Raw genomic sequence first — 16,304 nt, 5'->3', positions numbered from 1 at the left:
CAGAGTGAGAGAGAAAGAGAGAGAAAAACAAGCTGTATACTCACTGGAGCAAGTTCAAACTCCCAGGGGCCAGCCCCTAAAAGAAAACTGATTCTTTCCCAGCCCTACCCTCGCCAGAAGCCATCAACTGTGAAGAGTTACACTTTACATCCTTACCACATTTTTAAGAGTTCCCTTCAATGACTTCCTGTCTAGACTTTTTTTGCGGGCTTGGATAGGAGTGGGAGACAGAGGTTGTCACAGAGGTCTCTCCTCAGCTCTGAGTCTGGAACCATCCACGACACTGCATAAAGGTTCCTCACCCTTTACAGTCATAGGCAGCACAAAGAGCCTCCTTTTTTAAATCGTTAAATGTTTTTCAATATTTTATTATACTTTTTAAAATCTTGTATAAAAGCCATTTTGTAAACAGGCCTGCTTTTTCAATCCAGTGATAAACGGTATGTAAGAAAATGCATTAGCCCAACCTGGCTTCTACCTGATTCCACAACAAAGCTGGTCTGGAACTCCAAAGCCCCTGCCTCTACTTCTCAAGTGTTACATCAGGTGTGCCACCATGCTTAGCTCACACAGAAAACAGTTTAAATGATGAATTGTTTACCTGTCAAACAGTTTATAATAAAATTATGCCATAAACATCAAAACTATCAGTGTTCTTTAAACAAGAAATGCCCTTTTTATATCTATGTAATCCTTCAAAGTCTTTTCCTGTGTGTGTGTGTACATCCATTTTTATATGCTGTGTACCTGTGGGTACGTGTGCATGGGAGGCCAAAGGTCAATTTAGGGCATCTTCCCCAATCACTCTCTGCCTTATTTTCAAGATAAGGTCTCTCAATGAACTTGGAGCTCATCAACTTGACTAGACTCAATGGTCACCCTCCCATCTCTAGGGATCTGCATTCCTCTACCCAGCAGTTACATGCTGCCTTGTCCAGCTTTTACATGGTTTTGGGAATCAAACTCAGGTGTTCATCTTTGCTATCTCCCCTGCCCAAGTCTTTTCCTGAGAAAAATAATATATATAACAAGTCTATAATTTATGACCTAGAATTCTAACTAACATCAGTATATAAGAACCAACTATCAGGAAACTGACTGCTGCATACTCCTTTTGGGAAGGACATTACATGTAAACTCAGTCATGAGTGTGTTCAAAGTATTCCACAAAAAATTCTGACTGGAAGTGGGCATGTGTAGATAGTAGATGTACATACAAGCCAACACATCAGTTCACTAATGCAGATGAATAGTACCAGTAAAACCACAAAGCCAAAGCAATCTCAAAATACACTGTTTGTTGATGAAGTGTAACTAAGGCCAGCATTAATAACTCGGGAGCAGCAGAGCTGCTTCTAGCTGTAACGTCATACCGGCCAACGGAATGACAGATTGGCGACTCACCTATGTACATAGTGGAGCTGATGAACTGAGTCGATCGCTATCACCATCTCGGCCAGGTAAAACCGAGCCATGTCTTCAGGCAATCTGTCTTCAAATTTGCTGAGCAGGGTAAGTAAATCCCCACCAACATAATAATCCATAACCAGGTACTGTGAACAAAAATAAATACACTCAACAAATAATTATGGCAAAATTAACGTACTTTAATGCATCCAGGGTCAAATAGAATTAGAGTGAATAATATGAAGGTTAATTACTTGTGTGGTTAGCTAACATTTAAGTATGTAAGATAATTATCAGTAATAATAGTTAGACTTCTAAATTTCATAAGCAATGAAACAAATTTTTAAAACTTGGTATAGAAGAAAGGATTACCATTTTTGCTGCTTTTGTCCTTTGCCAAGTAAATGATCGTATCATTCACTTCCAGAATGGATTTTCTCAAATATACACACACAGAAATATTCCCATTTTATATATATTTGTGTGCAGGTGTGTACATGTGTACCAAAGAAGGGTTATATATCAGAATATTCACCAGGCTGAGTCAGATGACAGATGATGTTACAGAGTTTGCTCCATTTTAGATTGCATTCCAAATATATATGACTTACACATTCCCATATGCTTACGTACCACGTGCATGCCTTGACCTTACAATGACCTTATTTGTCCTAAGATTTACTGATTTTGAGGCCAGCATGTGTCTTTATGCCACATGTGTGCTAGTGCCTATGGTGGTCAGAAAAGGGCGTCGGTCCATTGGAACTGGAGTTATAGTGTACATGTAAGCTACTATGTGGGTGCTGGGAACAAAAACCAGGTCCTCCGCAAGAGCAGCAGGTGCTCTTAACCACTAACGTATCTCCCTAGCCCAACGACAATTTTATTACAAGATAAAAAATATTTCTAGGATCTCACTGAGCTGACATTATGAATTTGGCTTAAAATTTCTTTCTTAAAATTTCATTATGATACATGAAAATCATAAGCACAGAAAATGTATGTTAGGAAAATTACATTCCAAGTCCTGATCTACAGCTTTCTTGTATTTAGTAAGCCTAATATTTAACTAACTCTACCCTGAAGCTTATTAACAAGTTAATTCAGTCTAATAAAATTCTATAACATTATCAGGTTGTAAGAAATGGAGACAGATGTGGAGAAGAAACATTTGTTTTCTAACTTAAAAGAAGATTTAATTACCCAGGTCAGTAATCCTGATAGGGGAGTAGCTGCACCAGGCAGATCCCAAGGCAGCCTTAGTAAGAGACTTTAAGGCACAGAAATTGTGCAGTGAAAACAGACTCTAATATTCATACACAGAAAGTCATAGAACATAACTCATATCTCACTACATATTTACTGAGGACCACTTGGGACTACTATGTACCAAACACTGAGGATAAATGCCCGCCATGGGCTAAAGAGAAGAAGGCCCTTCACCAAGGGCTTCTCCCTTAAAAGGGTACCCCATTCTTGTTACACCAGACTCCCAAAATATCTGAAGATACAACACTGAATTCCTTAGAACATATTATTTGATAGTTAACATTTAAAACGAGGTTCTCCAAGTTCTCGTATACCTTGTAGGGGCTGTGTACGCCTCCTCTTACTCAACCCTATACCCTTCCCTCCCAAACTTTCAAGGTGCTTTACTGAATGTCTGCCATGAAAAACACAAAACCACGTAAGTATGCAAGTACTCCTACATTTTCATGGCTCCTAAATTGGGTTCACAGCCTTCCTCTACTTTGTTCTCAGAAGTACATTAGCTGCTAATAACACAGAATCCATCAAGTTGGGGGGGAAAAGGAGAAAAATCCACAAAACTCCTAAGGGAAAAAAAACAGATCAAAACGAAACATTCTTTCTATCTAATTCACAGGTTGACTTCAACCAAGGCCTTTTTGAGTCTACTACCTATTACCTCTGTATGCGATCTAGCCCTGCCCCTATCCACTAGCACCATCCTAGGTGGCCACTGCCCCCCTGTGGCATTTACTGTTGTTACAGGCTTATGATAAAATGGTAGCTTTCCACAAGAACGTAAAACAGAATCCAGAACCAGAAGAACAAATACATTAATTCACCAAATCTATAAACAATTTTTAAGAGTACCTACTATGTGGTAACATCACACTCATCCGGCGAGGGTACAACAAATAAGAAAGAATATGCGTCAGGGAATTTATAATCTATGGGGAACTAATGATCAACCTCAGTGAATCGTAAACATGGTGGCAGGAATAAATGTAGGGAATTCCTTTGTCAAGACTCCAGCCAGATGTGGCTAAACAGGTCAGTAACCCTGCTAGGGAGGTAGCTGCAGCATGTAGATCCCAAGACAAAGGCAGCTTACTCAGTAAGATCATTGCAAACTTCAAAAAATATGTAAGGAGCTAGAGATCTGGTTTTGTACTGGACCATTTACTAGCATGTATTTGGCTCACTGATTTGTCTAAAATGTATATGTCAGGATAAGAAAACTATTTTCTAATAAATTGAATGCCTTTTATCTAAGCTGAACAGCTACATGGTCTATTATTTTCTCTCATTCAGTTGAGATGTGCCTTCCTCATATTTTAAGATCCAAAATACCTCTGCCCCTGGGCACTAACTATCTTCTGTGGGTGTTGCCTATGTTTGTGTCAACACTGTTCATTCTGAATAATTTCTTAGTAAAACTAAGTTATCTAGTAAGACAGATTTTTACTCATGAACTAACTTAAAAATTTTACCTAATATGGTTAGCATTTTAAAAACTAATTTAAATAAACAAAAAACAAGAAGCAACAGTCCTAAAACAGATGAAGGAAGAAAATACTCCTAAAAATGAACAGTGCTTCCCAACTGTTTTGAAGACAAACAAGCCAACAAAATGAGGTCATTACAGTCACTGTTAGCCAAGTAATACATGCCTGATTTCTACAGAGTGTCAAGAAATGAAAAGCAAAGTAGCACCAAGATAGCAAGTGGCCATGTTTCAGGGAGAGTAAGAAGCACCACCACTGTCCTCTGGGAAGGTCACTTCATAGGATCAAACTGTAACTATGGAGATGAGGATGTCACTTAGTCACGAAGTGCTTTCCTGGCTTGCACCAAAGCCTGGATCCAAACCCTACTGCCGCACAAACTGGGCATGATGATACATACTGATCATAGCCCCAGCACTCAAGGGGTAGAAGCAGAAGGGTCAGAAGTTCAAGGTGATGCTCAGGCTACATAGCAAGTTAAAGGCCAGCCTACAAGTAAACAAACTTATTTGATAATAGCATTGCTGATCTGAGCAACCCAATTACAACCAACATTTCAGCCAGAGATGGTGGAACATACCTGCAGCCACAACCACTGGGAGAGGGTGAGGCAGGAGGACAAGTTTAAGCCTCAGCTAACATAGTGAAGACCTGCTCAAAAAGCAGACAAACAAAAAAGTCCAATGTGTGAGGACATGGCACGCTCTAGGCCCAGTGAGAACTCTAGTTCTGGCTGATGCTGTAACTCAGTGGCTATAACATACACAAATCGGTTTCTCACATCTCCCAGGAAAACTGTCACAACAGTCATACGTCAGTATTCTCTCTCAATGATCATCATGAACTTTTGTTTTCCTTTCTACTTAATTTTTAAATGCTGTTTGCTGCCTACTAAATTGCTTTTATGCCCAATTTTATAATTTTTGAAAAAGTTATTATATTCTGTAAACATATAAGGTATATACTATTGGAGTAACATTGTTTAAACCTCTGGATCTGACTTGATATCCAACAAACCTCATGTCTATTACAGCTATAAATAAATAAATCTCCACATTTTCTTAGCTTTAAAATCAGTACTGCTCCTGATGTCTTCAATTCTCTGAGCAACTGACCGTTTTTGCTCTGCTTTGCAGTCAAGCATGATTTGGCTTGAACGCCAGTAAATGCCTTTCTTATCTAATAAATGACCATCTTAGAAACCACATGGCTGGCTGCAGACTCATTTTCATTTAATTTTTAGACATTAAATTATATTGAAGCATTCCATTTTAAATTTACTGACTTTCCAATCAATTCTTTTCTGTGAACCGGGAATGTGGTGGATGTATGGTGTATGTGACAATGTATGTGTCCGCTATATTCTATCAGTACAGAGGGGTGATGTGTTAGCATGATAAACACAATGCTTTGCTATCTAATCCATCTTGTTCAGGAAAGTATATTTGAAGACTACCCTTTTTTCATTATTCCAACATGATAGGTATGCATTATTAATAAAAAATAATAAAAATGTCATGGTACAGCAATGTGCAAAGAACCTAAAATGTTACCAAGCTATAACTGGCTGGGTAGCATCTTCACTGACTTTATACCCCTGAAAATGTAGCGTTTTCACCATCTAAACTACTTCACATATATTACCTACTTGAGTTTAGACTTATCATCTGGTATAATTCATGTAAAAGAACACTGAGAAAAGAGAACTTTTTAGTCTCTCTCCAGACACAAAGAACACTACCTAAGGGAGAGCATAGATGCAGTAAGCATTTAGCAAATATTTAACAAAAACTGTCCACTATTATTTCTATTCCAGTTGCCAAGTATGGTACATAGCAGCTTCTCAAGAGATGAATACTTTCCTATAAGATATAAATCTGGACATAATAGTGGATCAAAACATGAAGAACTATGAATAGCAGCAGCCCAAGGAGGTACATACCCAAATGGAGCAAACTTAACCTTATTTATCCGTTGACTTCTACTTCACTGTTTCTAGTTTCTCTATTCATTCTTCCTTTTACTCAAGTGGTACAGATTCTAGTACTGTGAATTTTCCCTCAGTTCCTCCCAAGCTTTCATGAAGTGGTCCATGATGTCAATATAAGTGTGGCTCAACTTAACGTAGCACCTGGTCACTTTAAAAAGTGTAGAATGACACCCTAACCAAGGACCATGCACAGAGAGGACCTAAATCCCAGCTCAGATGTAGCCCATAGACTCAGTATCCAAGTGTGGTCTCTAGTAAGGAGAGCAGGGGCTAGCTCTCTGATCACCTCCACTTGAGGTGGGGACAGCCTTGCCAGGCCACAGAGGAGGACAACGCAGCCAGTCCTAATGAGACCTGATAGACTAGGGTCAGATAAAAGGGGAGGAGGACTTCCCTATCAGTGGACTAGGGGAGGGGCATAGGGGGAGAAGAGGGACGGAGAGTGGGACTGGGAGGAGATGAGGAAGGGGGCCACAGCCAGGATACTAATTGAATAAATCGTTTTAAGTGATAATAATAATAATTAATGGATTAAAAATTTTAAAAAGAAGAAGCAGAACACTACTAATAAATAATAAAATATACTGGGACAGTCATAAGAAGAAAAACTCCTGAATCCCCTCCTATAGAATTTAACTGAAGGAAATTCAACAGTTTAGATTTAGTTTGGGATTTCTTTTTTTTTTTCATGTTTAAAATTTCTACATTTTAAGAAGGTAATTATACTTTGATATAGACAATTTAAAATACAATGAGAGAAAAATAATCCAATTTTCTAAATATTAATCACAAAATATATTTTGTGCATAACATAGAAACTAATATTAATGTATACATATTATTGTTGACTAGTAATAATTTTTTTTTCAATGCAGTTTATTCAGGAACCTTGAACAATCATCTGACCCTGGGGAAAGCCAGCCCACAGCTTAAATAGCCTCTGGGTAGCCAACCCCAGCGTGCCACGTGGGAGTTTGGGATTTCTTTCTTTTTTTTTTTAAATAAATTTTTTTTTTATTTTTTTTTTATCAGTTACATTTTATTAACTCTGTATCCCAGCCGTGTCCCGATCCCTCATTCCCTCCCAGTCCTTCCCTCCCTCCCTCATCTCCACCGTGCCCCTTTCCAAGTCCACTGATAGGGGGGACCTCCTCCCCATTCATCTGATCCTGTTTTATCAGGTATCTTCAGGACTGGCTGCAAAGCCCTCCTCTGTGGCCTAACAGGACTGCTCCTCCCTTCGGGGGTGGGGAGACCAAAGAGCCAGTCATTGAGTTCCTGTTAGAAATAGTCCCTGTTCCCCTCACTTTGGGAAACCAATTGGTTACTGAGCTACCACAGGCTACATCTGAGTGGAGGTTCTAGGTTATATCCATACATGGTCCTTGGTTGAATGTCAGTCTCAGAAAAGACCCTGTGCCCAGATATATTTGGTCCTTGTGGAGCTCCTATCCTTTCCCCATCAGACTAACTCCCCTTCTTTCTTATGATTCCCTGTACTCTGCCAAAGGTTTGGTCATGAGTCTTTGCTTTGAAAACACTGCTAGTTAGAGTCTTTCAGATGCGCTCAGTAGACTCCTGTCATACGTTCAATGGGATTTCTTATTTAAAGATGTAAGCAAATACAATTTAAGAAAAACATCAAATTTCTCGGAAAAAAAATTTCTCATACAGGTACACAACTTATGCTTTGTAAAATGCAGTAATTTTCTATTAAAAAATAACCTATATTTAAGTAACATTTTAAAAATGATGCTAAACTCAGTCAACAAAAGACTAAGGACACAAAAACATGTACTTCTTACTAAGTTATTGTCGTCCTGGAAAGCATAGTGCAGAGTGGTTATCCACTTATTGTCTCCGTTTACCAGCACATCCCTCTCTTCACGGAAGCAAGCTGTCTGGAAGGGAAAGAAAATGTTTTAAAGAACACTTCACACAAACCTAGAAAACACTACCCAAACAGCTGTTCAAAATTTGTATCACAGTCTTAAGTAGGTTACTATTTTTTAGAATTACCATAGTCTAAAACAGAAAAATGCACAGAATTTTTTAATGTAACCACAGACGAACCTATTAACAAGATGATATAAATGCCTTACAGAAGCTTTTCTGTTTCATTGGGTCCCATTTACTAATGTCAATCTTAGTGCATGTGCAAGTTGTGTCCTGTGCCAATGCATTCAAGGTTATTCCCTATTTTCCCTTGTTTTAAAAAAAAAAAGTGGTAATTTATACAATGGAGTATTACCCAGTATCATCCTGCTGTTAAAAAAACATCATAAAATTTTTAGGCAAATGGATGTAACTAGAAAAAATCATCTTGAGTGAGATAACCCAGACCCATAAAGACAAACATGGTATGTACTCCCTTATAAGTAAAGGATAACCGTGCTACAATCCATAGACCCAGAGAAGCTAAGTAACAAGGAGAGCTCAAGAGAGGATGCATGAATCTCCCAGGGAAGAAGAAATGGCCTAAATTTTGCAGGTGGACTGGGGGCTAGTGCAGATAGAAACAGGAAACACCAGGTGGGGGAATGATGGAGGAAGAGAGTCCTGGGAGAGATGACTAGAATGGGGGGAGGGGGACATTTGTGGATGAGCTAGAAACCTAGTGCAGTGGAAACGCCCAGGAATTTGCCAAGGTGACCCTAGCTGAGACTCCTAGCAATGGGGATGTGCAACCTGAACTGACCCTCCCTTCTAACCAGGCCTTGGCCTTCCAGTGGGGGGGGGGGGCACGGCTGAAGCTCTGACCCAGCCACAAAGCCATCAACCTATACTTGTCCTGCCTACAGATGTGCTGAGAGAAAGGTGGCGCAGAAATTGTAAAAGTGACCAACCAATGGCTGCTCCATCTTGAGATCCATGCCACAAGAGGGAGTCCACTCTGACACTGTCTGGAAGGCCAGGACCCAGAGTCTGGATAGCCCAGAGACCTAGGATAGAACTAAACATGACTGGACAAAAAAAGTCCACGAAATGATCCCTAATGATATTCTGATAGACTTATTGACTGGTGCCTAGAACGACTATCAACAGAGGTTTCACCCAGCAACTGATGGAAACAGATGCAAAGCCCACAGCCAAACATTAAGGGGGCCTTGGGAAATCCAGAGGAGTCAAAAAAACCAGAAATCACTTAAGAAAATCAACAAGAAAAACAGAATTAACTAACCTTGGCTCATAGGGGCTCACAGAGACTGAACAGACAAACAGGGAGATTGCACGGGTCTAACCTCTGTATGTACATTACAGTTGTGGAGCTCGGTCTTCTTGTGGGACACCTAACAGTGGGTGCAAGGGCTGTCTCTCACTCTGCTGCCTACTTTTGGGACCCTTTTCCTCCTCTGAGCTGCCTTGCCCTGCCTTAATAGGAGGGGAGGTGCTCAGTCTTACTGCAACTTGACATGTCATGTTTGGTTGATATCCATGGAGGCCTGCTCTTTAGAAGAGAAATGAGGAGTGGGTAGGTAGGTAGGTGGGTGGGAGTGCGTTTGCATGCGTGCATGTGTGTGGGTATGTGTGTGTGTGTATGGGGAGTGTGTAGGGAGAGGACCTGGGAGAAGAAAAGAAGGGGAACTGCAATCAAGAGGTAATATGAGAGGAAAAGAAATTTTAAAAAATTTAAAGACTTTCTATGTTAAAAGAGAAGTTAAAGGTCCACACATAAGTGATAATTCTGCAAAGCTGCCACATGACTCAAATTAGCAATCACATACAGCATATCAAAACTACATGCACAGTGGCCTCAAGATAGCTCGGCCAGTAGTAAAAAGTGATGATCTAAGTTTAGTCTCCATGTCCCAAAGGACAGAATAAGCTCCTGAAAACTGTCCTCTGACTTTCATACATAGGTACCATGACACGTACATCATATACTCATACATACCATGCATATGTATACTCACACACATGCACATTCACACACACTCATACAATAAAAACAGACAAAATCATCAGACAAAACAACAAACTGTATTGATTACTAGAACCTGTCTGGCTTCTCATTTTTGGGGAATGAAAATAAAGGCTTCTTTCATTCATAAAATACTGTTCCAGAGAAATCTTTTCAAATAATAAAAGAATATTTAAAGTCTAATCTTTTGTCATTTTGAAAACTAAATTGAATTTTAAATTGAAAAAAATCTTAAAATTTCCATTTTTTAACAACAAAGAATCAAATTAATCTTGTTGTTTGTTTGTGACATGTTCTTCTTGTGTCCCAAGCTAGCCTTGAATCCAACTGCTATATAACTAAGGACAAACTTGAATTCTTAATCTCTCTGTCTCTATCTCTTAAATGCTAGGTTGACCCAGCAGCTTTTGAATTTGCTTTAAAGTATATAGTTTAACATATATCTGATGGCCACACATGGCAAAAAATAAAAAATAAAAACTGAGACATTCATTTTAAGTAGTCAATAAAAATGTTTTACTATAACAAAAAATCATTTGATAATTTGTTAATTGGCAAGTGTGCTGAAAAACACACACAGCTACATATTCTGAGTTAATAATGTAAACATTTATTTAAGCAATAGCTTCCAATGTTTAAATGTATTCCCCCTCCCCAAGCCCAGAATTTCCACTAAAATAAGTTTAATTTGGAAAGTGTTTTATATTGCAACATGCACACAACCTACAAAACCCATTCATGTAAAAATTATCCCAAGATCATGTCGACCTCCCTTATAATTGGAGACCTTGAGCAGCCAATAACATCTGTGACTGAGAGCACGTCACAGTTCCTCTACCTTTTTATCTTTTTAAATGTTTATTCCGTGTGTGTGTGCCGCAATGTGCACACACGTCTACATGCAAATGTATGCAGGTGCCCAGGTGCCATGGCGCATACTTGTGCAGGCAGAGAACAGCTTCCTGTTGCCAGTTCTCTGTCCACAGTAATGTCCAGGGATCACCCTCTGCTGAGCACCTCACAGGCCGCTTTACACTGACTGCACTTTGTGGTGACACGGCTGGTTCTGGGACCCCTCTTGTTTTGAAATTCCTTTCTCACAAACACACAGTTAATTTTGGTAAAATAATTTAATGCACTAATAATTTGAGTCCTCCTTGCTACATATTCAGACTACGCATGAGTTCACCAAAATACTCCAACATCCATAAGGCTTTTAATACCAACATGCTACAAAATAGTCTAAATGAAAAACAACTGATGCTCCATCAGTTTTTACAAGGTTGAAAGACTTACCTCAGCTCTTTTCAGCATTTCCCACTTGTTCAGAATTTTCATGGCAAATACTTTATCTGCATTTTTCAGTTTAACTACAGCAACCTAAAAAAGATAATAAAAATACAACTTTGAAAGTATGACAAAAAACTTACTTTATCCATTTTCCATTTTCCTTTCTGTAAGAAAAAAATAAAATACTAATTATCAGTTATTTCAATGCCACTTAATTTTAAGATCCTAAATTAAATAATATCAAATATAAAATTACATTAGTGAACATACACCAAGCCAATAATTTTATTTGTGAGCAGTGTCTGCTGCTTATTGTACATTATATCTTCCTTTCCATGTGTTCTGCCTAGGAATTTACACTCAGCATCTATTCCTGAGAAACTGACCGAGATGCACAGTATGAAAGCACAGATCTTACGAGATAACACATGCCAGATTCCAGCAGGGGATACAGGGAATGCAGCTCCCAGGGGAGAGATGTTCCAGGGGAACAAGCAATACAAAGGAACAGAAGACGATGGTGTGCTTTATTCCACACTCTCACCCACTAGGCATGTATTCCAATTCATTCTTTTTCTTCCTCCCCAATTCCCACCAAAGAGCAGTTATGACCAACAGATTTATAGACTATGGACTGTATATATATCCTTTCCAATAATAAAAAGCAGGAAATGCTTATTTCATATGTCCAGTTATAGATCAAAAGTTGCCAAGAAAAAAATAAGACTATTCTCACAGTTAACAGATTACATTTCTGTTTCTCACATTTCCATTTAACTAGATCATCTCTTTAGGGCCCTTCCAGCTTCTTGGGTTTGTTACAGGACTGAAACTAAACTATAAAAAGAAAGGCAAATGATCATTGACAACATTTCCAGTAACTGGGACACACCACTGGAAGAAAACAAATACTATCTGCCGCAGTTTGGATACTAGGTACTCCTCAAATGTCCATGTGGTGGTAAAGGTCTGGTCCCCAGCATAGCACTTTGGATGACAGTAGAAATCGGAAAAAAAATTATAATGATTGGGTGGCCTTAAGTTGATGGGGTTTGTGGACCCTGAACTCACTTAATTATTTCCTCCCTTCCTTTCCTCCTATCAGGCCCTACTCAAGAGTCAGATGGTTTTATTTTGCCACACACTCCCAGAACGATATGCTGCGTCACTACAGGCCCCAAAGCAGGTGCTAATTAATTACATTCTGAACTCTCCAAAATTATAAACCAAAATAAAATTTTCTTTCTATAAGTGGATTACTTGAGGTATTTTGTTACAGTAATGGGAAGTTAACACAATAATATAATAACATGCAAGCAAGAACAACATATGTACAGATCTTTTGAAAATTCAAAGGAGTATTTCCAAGGATAAAAAAAATAGATTTATGAGCCAGTCATTGAGTTCATATCATAAATAATCCTTGTCCCCCTTACTAAGGAACCCACTTGGATACTGAGCTACATCCGAGCAGGGGTTCTAGGTTATATCCATACATGGTCCTTGGTTGTGCCCTGATATATTTGGTCCTTGTGGAGCTCCTGTCCTCTCCAGGTCACACTAACTCCCCCTTCTTTCATATGATTCCCTGCACTCTGCTGAAGGTTTGGTTATTAGTCTCAGCATCTGCTTTGATACACTGCTAGGTAGTCTTTCAGAGGCTCTTTGCAGTAGGCTGCTGTCCTGTTACTTGTTTTCTCCTACTTCCAATTTCGATCCCCTTTGTCTTTCTAAGTGAGGATTGATCATCTTATCTCGCCCCTGCCCCCCCACCCCGAGGGAGGAGCAGCCTTGCTAGGCCACATATAAGGACACTGTAGCCAGTCCTGAAGATACCTGATAAACTAGGGTCAGATGGAAGAGGAGGAAGACCTCCCCTATCAGTGGACTTGGAAGGGGGCAGAGAGATGAGGGAGGGATGGTGGGATTGGGAGGGAAAAAAAGAGGGGGCTACACCTGGGATACAAGTGGATGACCTGTGATTAAAATAAAAAACAAAATAAAATTAAAAAAATGAAAAATAAAAATGGGGTACAGACCTAAACAGAGAATTTTTAGAAGAGGAACCTCAAATGGCCAAGAAGCACTTAAAGAAATGCTCAGCATCCTTAGTCATCATGGAAATGCAAATAAAAACAACTCTGAGATTCCATCTTATACCAACCACAATGGCTAAGATGAAAAAACTCATGTAAGAGCACATGCTGGCAAGGATGTGAGAAAAGGGAAATGCTTCTCTATTGCTGGTGGGAGTACAAACTTGAACAACCATTTTGGAAATCAATCTGGTGCTTTCTCAGAAAATTGGGAGTAGCTCTACCTCAAGACCCAACTATACCACTCCTGGGCACATAACCAAAAGATGCTCCACCATACAAAAAGGACATTTGCTCAACTATGTTCATAGAAGCTATATTCATAATAGCCAGAATCTAGAAACAACCTAGATGTCCCTCAACCAAAGAATGGACAAAGAAATTTTGGTACATTTACACAATGGAATACTACTCAGCAATTAAAAAACAAGGAAATCAGAAAAAAATAGATTTAAATCTAAAATCTAATTTAATGTTTTAATAGCAAATGTATATATTAGGGGCACTTAATAAATTTGTATCTAAATCATACTGTCATAAAAGTAATATCATGACATAATTAAAATTAGTGCATACCATATCTCTGTAACTGTCATAAACAGTTACATCATCAATTAAGATGGTGGAAGATGCTCAGTGAAGTATGTAGCCACACAAAGCAAGCCTAACGAATTGAGTTCGGTCAATCCTGTAACCCACGTGAAAAGCCTGATGCAATGGTGCCTATCTGTCATCTTAGCATTCATATAGCAACATGTGAGGCATGGACAGGAGACTCACCTAGAAGCTTCCAGCCCAGGCAGTCTGAAGTACACAGAACAGCAGCAGAGACAAGCGACTCTGCATCAACAGGGCAGAAAGTTGAAAACTGACTCCCAAGCTGTCCTCTAACCTTCACACTCCCAACAACATACAGCAAGTTGCAAATGCCAGGCATTATGCTAAGAGTTGCACACAGGTCTACAATCCTCGACTGCAATCCCAGAAGCCAAAAAACTTCCTAATTCACTCAGCAGTGTGTGCTAAAAGCCAGGAGACAATTGGTCTTGTTCTGAATCATGTTTGTTGTGAAAACAAACATGCTTTCCCTCAGCATCATAAACAGGCTTATTATGGAGAGCTGCTCCCGGCCTTGAAAGGGTGATATGTCAGTGTGTACACTAAATCGCCTGCCCAGAGTCCAAGAACAAACTGTGCGTCAGGAACCACAGAAGAGGTAACAGTGATGGTGAACAGTGCTCAACAGAGTGTTCAGCAGCCACTGATCATCCCCACACTTAGCTAGCACTTACTGGGGGTATCAGGAAGGGGGTAGCAATGCAGAATCGGAAGACAGACGACTGCTTATAAATCTTGATCTCATCATTTAACTGCAGAACCCTAGGTTTTTTCCTTTAAAGCAACTGCCTTTCAATGTTTCAGTTTTCTCATCAATCGTGAGTTTAATACATGTACTAACCTTGTATAGATGGAGTAAAGATCAAAATAATTAATACGCATATAAAGAGCTTACTACAGGGTCTGGTGTCCAGTTCAGTGTTCAGTGGGTGCGAGCTGTCCCCATGCATGTACACCTCCACATTAAGCACTCACTCTCCCCATCTCTACCTGCCACTTGCTCATCTACTACGGCTACATGGCAGCCAGTATGTCTCACAGCCCTCAACACTAAAGAGAAACAGCTTTTCAATTTCCAGCTTTAAATTTATAACTATGACAGAAATTTACTCAATGGAAAATATCTACAAACTAAAAGTTAAGTCATAATATTCAAAACAGTACGGTGTTCAGTAGCAAAAGAGTAGAACTACAAATATTCTTAAAGAAAAATATACAAAATATGATAAACTAACAGAATTATTCATATGACTGGAGAAATGCTAAGATTATTTGATAGAGAAAATCTCAAGCTCACAATATGTGAAACCTAAGTTTCTAAAACATTGCAGATCATAACTATTTTCATATATATGAAATACAAATATATATACATAAAACACAACTGTCCATGATACATATTAAAAGGATAAACACCCAAATACTAGAGGATGAACTACTCCTTCTAAAGTTCTTCAAAAAGGTAAGATTTTTACTTGCCTTTCTGCCTCTTCTATGAGCTACCCCAGACCCCTCATCTTGGTCACAACACATGTGCAAGTGCTCTAGTAGCGAGCTGCACACCCCACTCTAGAGGAGGATGCTGTAACATGCCATCATCTTATATGCTAATTGGCTTTGTGACTGGAAAATGCAGGGTCTAACGTGGGAGACTCAGGCCCCACATGCACATCGTAGTAAGGAGTGCCACGCTGCTGCAGAGCAGAAAACGTTCGCAGACACACTAGCCAAACACTTTCATTAGCAACGCGAAACCTTTTCTGAAATAACATGTGATTTAGAGAAGTAACAGTCAGTTCAAGGAACATCCTGGAACTATCAAATTGATGCCATGAAGAAAAAAAGATTAAACTTCCAAAGTGCTAATTTATCCATCTCTCTCTGTCAAAACTGATTCATTTTCATGGCCATGTCAGGGGAAAAACAACACAAATAAAGTTGTCTCAGAACTCCCAATTCAGATCCTGCATTTCAAGTGGCAAAGCCACCTATCACATAAGCCAATGGCACGTTACAACTTCTTTCCTTAGAGTAGGCTGTGCAGCTCACTACTAGAGCACTTGCATAGCATGCACAAGGCTCTGGGTTCCATGCCACACACACACACACACACACACACACACACACACACAATCAAAACAAAGTACATTTACTATAGACTAAAAAAATATAAAGAAAAAAGATAGATTTCTAAAACATTAGAGATGATTTTAATACTTCCTAGTGAA

The 16,304-nt window shown here is 39.2% G+C and overlaps 1 protein-coding gene across 19 annotated transcripts in view; it reads right to left on the bottom strand.

The window, feature by feature from the left end:
• Cdc42bpa (CDC42 binding protein kinase alpha) overlaps positions 1 to 16,304 on the bottom strand; it is a 205,887-nt gene that overhangs the window by 112,406 nt on the left and 77,177 nt on the right. For all 19 annotated transcript variants that reach the window (XM_060364788.1, XM_060364787.1, XM_060364796.1 and 16 more), the window contains 3 exons: positions 11,369 to 11,452; positions 7,956 to 8,051; positions 1,405 to 1,553 (listed from right to left, as the gene is read on the bottom strand). In XM_060364788.1, coding sequence (XP_060220771.1) covers positions 1,405 to 1,553; positions 7,956 to 8,051; positions 11,369 to 11,452 — 329 coding nt within the window. The remainder of the gene's footprint in view (positions 1 to 1,404; positions 1,554 to 7,955; positions 8,052 to 11,368; positions 11,453 to 16,304) is intronic.

Source organism: Meriones unguiculatus, chromosome 11 (genome assembly GCF_030254825.1).
Source record: "Meriones unguiculatus strain TT.TT164.6M chromosome 11, Bangor_MerUng_6.1, whole genome shotgun sequence".
Taxonomy (NCBI): Eukaryota; Metazoa; Chordata; class Mammalia; order Rodentia; family Muridae; genus Meriones; species Meriones unguiculatus.
This window is presented reverse-complemented; position numbering and strand designations above follow the sequence as displayed.